Source organism: Cynara cardunculus (assembly GCF_001531365.2).
Source record: "Cynara cardunculus var. scolymus isolate 2C chromosome LG 7, CcrdV1, whole genome shotgun sequence".
Taxonomy (NCBI): domain Eukaryota; kingdom Viridiplantae; phylum Streptophyta; class Magnoliopsida; order Asterales; family Asteraceae; genus Cynara; species Cynara cardunculus.
This window is the reverse complement of record NC_037534.1, coordinates 5,803,176-5,811,469: the sequence shown is the minus strand read 5'-3', so window position 1 is coordinate 5,811,469 and position 8,294 is coordinate 5,803,176. Positions and strand designations below refer to the sequence as shown.

At 35.9% G+C, this 8,294-nt stretch overlaps 1 protein-coding gene across 1 annotated transcript; it reads left to right on the top strand.

Annotated features, from left to right (window-relative positions):
- The first annotated feature begins 407 nt into the window (after nucleotides 1-407).
- On the top strand, nucleotides 408-4,028 carry LOC112515073 (leucine-rich repeat receptor-like serine/threonine-protein kinase BAM1). The gene is made up of 2 exons (XM_025121714.1): nucleotides 408-2,994; nucleotides 3,410-4,028. The coding sequence occupies exons 1-2, from the start codon at nucleotides 408-410 to the stop codon at nucleotides 3,829-3,831; spliced, it is 3,009 nt and encodes a 1,002-aa protein (XP_024977482.1). The 3' UTR covers nucleotides 3,832-4,028.
- The last annotated feature ends 4,266 nt before the right edge of the window (nucleotides 4,029-8,294 follow it).

Here is an 8,294-nt window from a genome sequence, read left to right as displayed (position 1 = left end):
GTTGTTATATATTCTTTCTAATGATAAATGGACTTTTAACGACGACAAAAATCATTGCTAAAAACTTTATTTTCTATAGTGAGCCTTGTTTTAAATCTGTACAGGGCTTATAAAATGTCACGAACGGTTATGACGATAGCCCGGACAACCATATTGGATCAGCCAATTTCCATGTTATTAAATGTTAGAAAATCAATTTCTTTTCGGTTAAAATGTTTTTTTTTTTTTTTTTTTTTGAACTAACACAAATTTTAAGGTAGAATAAAAAGACGCTTTTGCCCATGTTCCTTTCCGAAAGTACCCCTCCTTTTCACCCTCAAATTTGAACGGAAAAAGGAAACACCAAATCCCAAATCTCAAATCTTTATCCACTCTCCTCCTTCCCTCGAAAATAACAGAAGCCAGAAATGAGGGTTTTGCTTCTCTTCTTGCTGTTACAACTATTAACCACTTCCTTCGCCCTGAAACCCGGCCGCTTGCCGGAATTCCGAGCTCTTCTCTCCCTGAAAACCGCCATTACAGATGACCCACAATCCTTTCTTTCCACATGGAACACATCCACCACCCACTGTACATGGTTTGGCGTCACCTGCGACTCTAGACGTCATGTGACGGCCTTAGACATCTCCGGTCTCAACCTCACCGGCGTTCTTTCCTCCGACATTGGTCACTTGCGCAACCTCGTTAACCTCACCGTCGCTGCCAACAACTTTGTCGGACCCATCCCACCGGAGATTTCCTTTATCTCTGGTCTCCGACTCCTTAACCTATCAAATAATATTTTTAATGAAACGTTCCCGCCGGAGATTTCCAGCCTTAAGCTTCTCGAGGTACTTGACCTTTACAACAACAATCTCACCGGCGACCTCCCGGTTGGCGTCTCTGAAATGACCGCCCTCCGTCACCTCCATCTTGGCGGAAACTACTTTTCCGGTATTATTCCACCGGAATACGGCCGGTTTGCTTCCCTTGAATACCTCGCCGTATCTGGCAACGAGCTCACCGGTCCTATTCCTCCGGAGATTGGAAACTTAACTACACTCAAACAGTTATACCTAGGCTACTACAATGGTTACTCCGGTGGTATACCTCCAGAAATCGGTAACTTATCGAGCCTTATCCGTCTCGACGCCGCAAACTGCGGTCTCTCGGGCAAAATTCCTCCTGAAATCGGAAAACTTAAAAACCTAGACACGTTGTTCTTGCAAGTAAACGGACTCTCTGGATCTCTAACGAATGAGCTTGGAACTTTAAAAAGCTTAAAATCAATGGATCTATCAAACAATATATTCACCGGAGAGATACCGGAATCGTTCAAAGAGCTCAGCAATCTTACCTTGCTCAATCTGTTCCGTAATAAACTCCATGGCTCGATACCGGAGTACATCGGAGATCTGCCGCAATTAGAGGTGTTGCAGCTTTGGGAGAACAATTTCACCGGCGGCATTCCTCAAGAGCTTGGCCAGAACGGAAAACTACAGATCCTTGATGTGTCTTCGAACAAATTAACCGGCTCTCTTCCTCCTAATTTGTGCACAGGAAACAAGCTCGAAACCCTAATCACTTTAGGAAACTTCTTGTTTGGCCCAATTCCGGAATCTCTGGGTGAATGTCGATCGTTGAGCAGAATTCGGATGGGGGAAAATTATCTCAACGGTTCAATTCCAAAAGGGCTTTTCAATTTGCCCCATTTGTCACAGGTTGAGCTACAAGATAATCTTCTCTCCGGCGAGTTCCCGGCGACAGATTCTGTTTCCATCAATCTCGGTCAGGTTAGCCTTTCCAACAACCACCTCACCGGTCCGTTGCCGGCTAGCATTAGTAACTTGTCCAGCGTGCAGAAGCTTTTGCTCGATGGCAACAAGTTTACGGGACGAATTCCTCCAGAAATAGGGGAATTACAGCAGTTGTCAAAGATTGATTTCAGTCACAACAGTTTTTCCGGGGAGATAGCGCCGGAGATCAGTCGGTGTAAGCTCTTGACATATGTGGATCTCAGCAGGAATGAATTTTCCGGTGAGATCCCAACTGAAATCACAGGTATGCACATCCTCAATTACTTGAATCTATCACGCAATTATCTGGTAGGAAGCATTCCAACATCCATTGCATCGATGCAAAGCTTGACATCTGTTGATTTTTCGTTCAACAATCTTTCCGGTTTGGTTCCCGGCACCGGTCAATTCAGTTACTTCAATTACACTTCATTTGTGGGGAATTCCGATCTCTGTGGACCTTATTTAGGCCCTTGTAAACCAGGGGTTATCAATGGCACCCGTCAATCACCTTCAAAATCGCCATTATCTCCTTCTCTGAAGCTTTTACTCGTTATCGGGCTGCTTGTTTGCTCTATTGCCTTTGCTGTTGCAGCCATTATCAAAGCTCGATCCATAAAGAAAGGAAGTGAAGCTCGATCATGGAAGCTCACCACTTTCCAGCGCCTAGATTTCACTTGTGATGATGTTCTTGATAGCTTGAAAGAAGACAACATTATCGGAAAAGGAGGAGCCGGGATCGTTTACAAAGGTGTTATGCCAAACAACGAGCTCGTGGCTGTCAAAAGATTGCCCGTTATGAGCCGGGGTTCAGCTCATGACCACGGATTCAATGCCGAGATTCAAACCCTAGGGAGAATCCGGCATCGGCATATTGTGCGATTATTGGGGTTCTGTTCAAACCATGAGACAAATCTTTTGGTTTATGAGTATATGCCAAATGGGAGTTTGGGAGAAATGCTTCATGGAAAGAAAGGTGGTCATTTGCATTGGGATACAAGATATAAGATCGCGTTAGAGGCCGCAAAGGGTCTTTGCTATCTTCATCACGATTGCTCGCCATTGATCCTCCATCGTGATGTTAAATCTAATAACATCCTTTTGGATTCCAATTTCGAAGCTCATGTGGCCGATTTTGGGCTTGCAAAGTTCATGCAGGATTCTGGCACCTCCGAATGCATGTCCGCCATTGCTGGTTCTTACGGCTATATTGCACCAGGTATAACCTTACCAACATAATTGATAAGCTAGTCGTTGGCTGATAAGCTATGTTCCCTTGTGACCGTAGCTAATATGCTAGCTTTTGGCAGATAAGTTAGCTGAGAAACTAATCATGTTTGGTAAAAAAACTAGTTGATAATGTAAAATGAAAAGACAGGTTGGAAAGTTAATTAGAAGAATAAAATGGGTATATAATGGGAAAAGTGGAAAAACCCCCTCGAGGTTTTCGAAACGCTGCTTGAAGTAGTGTTTCAAAAGCTTCCTTATGTCTAACTGAACTGGACTTTTTTCAAAGCCTCTGAAAATAAATTAGCTTATGGTCGGCAATCGTGGTCTAAATATTCATTAATAACTGATTAATTATAGAACTTTAGGTTCATATGATGATAGCGGCTATGTCTTTTTGTTTGTAGAATATGCGTACACGCTTAAGGTCGACGAGAAGAGCGATGTGTACAGTTTTGGTGTGGTTCTTTTAGAACTAGTAACGGGTCGAAAACCAGTCGGAGAATTCGGGGATGGTATTGACATCGTTCAATGGGTAAGAAAGATAACAGATGGTAAGAAAGAAGGCATCTTGAAAATCTTGGATGCTCGACTCTCCACCGTCCCCATCCATGAGGTGATGCATGTGTTCTATGCCGCAATGTTGTGCGTTGAAGAACAGGCGGTGGAACGCCCGACCATGAGAGAAGTTGTTCAGATATTAACCGAGCTTCCAAAGGCTCCGGCCGCCACGGATTCACCATCTCCGCCAGCAGCAGCGGGGGCGGAGGTAGACTCTTCAAAAGACAAGGAAGGGCAAAACCAGCTTACTGATCTTCTAAGCATCTAAGATTAGAAATGGTGTGCAATCAGAATGTTTGTTGTTAAGTTTTATATTTGAGATTGCTTTTTGGGGTTTAAGTATGGTTTATGGGGGAGGGTTTACAGTTTTAACTGTTGAGGATGTTTTGTAGTGGTTTGGAGGTGATTTATGTATAGCAGCATTGGTTGGGGGCTTGACTTAATATTATTACTAATTATTCACTATTTCATAATCAAGTTAATCCAAGATGTGTGTGTATAGATCATGTGAGAAGTTAAATATTTTATCAGAAGTTTTGATATTATATATGATTACATTCCTTTGAATGTGTTTAATCATATATGATTAAGCGTCTATCTGTCGTCAATGCATATATGATTAGGCTTGTGTATCAAGCGTGTAATCATATTAAAACCTCTCAAGTTCTCATAAAATGTTTTATTTCTTGTTTGAATTTGTCCTTATTCAAATACCAAGTATAAACCAAGGAAAGGTTAAAAATCAATCAATGAACATATTTATAGAAATAATAAACTTTCATTTATTATGATTTGAATATTTTATGAAAGATTATTAGAGTTTATTTATTATGATCAACGTTTTATATTAATAAACAATTATAAAACCAAATATTCGTTAAACTAGAAAAACGTTTGAGATTGGTTTGTAATTTTTCTATGGTTTGTATTTGATTTGTTATATATATATATATATATATATATATATGTGTGTGTGTGTGTGTGTGATAGTGATGATTGAGTTTATTTATCGAACGTTTACCGGGTAAGTTCTTACAGGCAAGAGGTATCATTTTTACTTATTTTATTGGATAACATTTTATGTCATTAAAATTATAAAATGGATTATTTCCAGGCGTTTTAACTGGCAAACGCTTATCAAGTTAGAGTCTTATTTCTCACTTATTGGGTAAGATAATTGATCTTTGCTATGCCTTTTATTGGGTAAACTTTTCTGTTTTCTTGTTATATTCACCTGGTAAGGTAAATGACACCTTGTATGCGTTTAGTAAACGATCCCTTAAATTGGTGAAGTAATCTAAAATCATATAGGTTCCCGAGTTTATTGAAATCATTTCATTGTATGATTACTTGTTAACAAATTTTTCGTTTTTTAGTCGTTAAGCTCGATACGAATACATGTGTTGGTAAAACGAGTCGGTTTTGTCAAACGGTTTGCTTCTACAATGATATGAGTCAAACTCGGGGTTGATAGGGTTCGAGATTTTCATGTACAACATATACATGTATTCTCTGTTTGTGGAAAATAAATCTATATTCTATACGTTGTTACTGAGAGCTAAAACGATACTTGAGAAATTGTTGATGAAAAGGGTATCTTTAAAACATATGTTAAGAGTATGTTTGACATACCACTTATTGACTAATAAGCTAGTTAGCTGATAAATTAGTTATGTTTGATAAATAAGATGATAATGTAAAACGATCTAAAAAAAATATTGGAAAATTAATTACTGAAACCAATGTGTTATTTTAAAAACCATGTTACTTTGTTCGTCTCAAAATAAATGTTTATATTTTGATTTTAATTCAGTGAAATTAATAGGAATAATCATTTCCAGGGATCAATTTTATCTTTTAGCCATTTTTTTCCAGAATTTCAAAAAATATTACTACATCTGCAAGTGACACATCCGTGACTCACGAAGGAGCTAAAAGAAATTCACGTTTCACGTTTGCGGAGGTGTCATTTGTGGACCTGGGTGAAAAATGATTTTTTTTTGTCTTTTAGCTTCTTCACAAGTTGGAGGTGGCACTTGCGGAGGTAGCGATATTTTGAGAATCATAGAGAACAATGGCTGAAAGATAAATTTGCTCCCTAAAAATGGTTATTTCCCTTTAACTTATTTCAAAATTAATACTTATATATCTTTAAAATAAGTTATAGGTGACATTTGTTTTCTAAAAGGTGCTGAAGTCTGAACTCTTATTTCACTTCTGATTTATAAAAAGTGGTGTTGAATTTTGAAATCTAAATCAATAAAACTGTTTGTTTTTGTAAACTGATAAACGTATAAATTCGTTTAAATTGTCTATTTCACCCATTAAAATTATAGTGTTGAATTTATACAATTTTGCATATTTATTCATCATAATGAAATTTACATCTAAATCATATAATTAAGATTCATTTAAACAAAAATATGTCATTAACGGTGTTTAACACATTTACATCTTATTAAAATACATTATTTGAGAGAGGTGACAATTGATTTGATAAAAGTAATCAATTGAGAAATGTCGTCGTTAGGGATCTGATTAACAATAAGAAGTTGGTTTACCTCTTATCAGATAAAAGAAAAATAAGACATAAATATCCCTAAGAATTTGAAAAAAAACAAACAGTTTGAATGGTTTTATCTCTTAACAAATCAGACATAAGAAACTGATATATGTTTTTATGATAGACATTTGTAAACATTAATGAGTATAGGGTTAGTGAATAGGAGAGATTGCATTAAATATGTTGAATGTGTGCAAAATACGAGAGATATTGAAGAGGGAGGCTTGTCAGGAGGGCATTCAATGTTGAATTCAAGTAGTAAGACTGTAGAGTCAATGAGTGGTGTCAGTTGCCTTTATACCAAGCAACTCACTCTCTCCTCATTTAACATCCATATTCATATTCATATTCATCTTATTCACATATGAATAAGCATTTGTAAATCTGGGTTTCTCATCTCTTCATAAATGCATTCTAAGTACAACTTTTAATGCACTCTTTACATGTTTCTAACCACCACATCTTCTCATTCATTCCCAACAAAATCACCCCTTTTTGTTTTGTAATGGACTCTTTAACCGCACTGCAAAAATACTGTTTGGTCGGAGATGGAAACTTAAATCGGCAGGTAAAAAGAACGGTAAAAATATCGGAGAAGAATTTCCGTTTTCGTGTTAATGGACACGTCATTTTGATGTTTTTTTTATAATAATATGGTTGGAGATGGTCTAAAAATGCATTTGATATGTGGACGGATTGGTTTTAGATTGGACATCAGGAGCAATATGAAATTGGACGACAAAAAATGAGACAGGTGGGTGAAAGAATCGTGGAAGGTATCAGGATTATAATTTTACATTGGTATTTTCATCAATTGTCTCATCCTCGTAATTTTTATTTCACCTATTTTGATGGGACAAAAAAAAAATACATTTTGACTCACTTAGTGGGTGTTTGGATTGCTTATTTAAAAACAACTTATATTTTTTTGTAAAAGTGTTTATCAACTTATATGATGGCAAACTGGAGTTTTATAAAAAAAAATGTTTGGATTAACTTATGGCGGTACCACACCTGATTATTACTGGTACCATACTGGAACAAGTTAATAAGTTAGAAAGAAGTAACTTATCAGAAACTCCTTATTACCGGTACCAAACCGGTGTAAGTATTTTTTTTTTCTCCATCTAAACACTAAAAACTTCTTATTACCGGTATTACACCGAAATAAGTTAATAAGCATTCTAATGGTTGATTTATTGAAGAAAAATATCCGTTTTATAAATATGACAGAGTACACGATGAAGCTATTGAAATTGAAAATTTCTGTACGTAATCTCGATGTTGGATGTCTATTTCAATGTTGTTTGAAGGAAAAGCAACACATAATTCACTTTCATAAATTATTGGTGTAAACGATGATAAACTGGTAAAATTATAAAATAAGTTAAATGATTTTTAAAATCGTTTAAAATAATATAAAATTGTCCATTGCCACCTAAATTGTTTATTTAAATTAACAATATTATATTTTATTAATTATTTTAAATTTTCGTTTGATATATTAAATTATATATAAAATTAAAAAAAAAAGAGTCAACGGATCGACACAATCCATTTTAATTCAAACTGAGCATCGACAACGGTGAAAGATCAAAAGTGAAATGGACCACTTTATCAAGATGAAGCCTTTGGAAGAGGTTTATATATAAGAATCATGGTTCTAAATAACTCGTTATGGCACGTTATGGTGTCAAGGCTTGGGTTTGTCGTCGTGTTAACTTTTATGGCTCCATCTAAGACTTGTCTTTCACCGTAACGCATTATGGCGTGATACAACACGTTATGGCATGTTACGAACCCGTATTTCCGCATACGAAAAGTCGAACACAAATTCTTTGAAAGTTGAAAAAAGTAGTGACTAGAGATTCATGAGATTTTAATCTCGATTTTACAATCTTGGTATCATTTTCTATAATATCTATATAATTGGTATCAATGATTCTTCTTTTTTTAGTCTTATTAATTTTATATGAATTTAATTTCAAAACATATTTGCAAGTCTGGTTTATAAACTCTTTTATTTTTATATTTTAACTCCTCTGTAAATTGAGAAAGTATCACTTGTGGATGTAGTGATATTTTTAAAATTTGGGAAGAGAGATTACTAAAAGATAAATCTAAAACATTTCTATTAAATTTTTTTTATAATAAATAAAAATAATTTT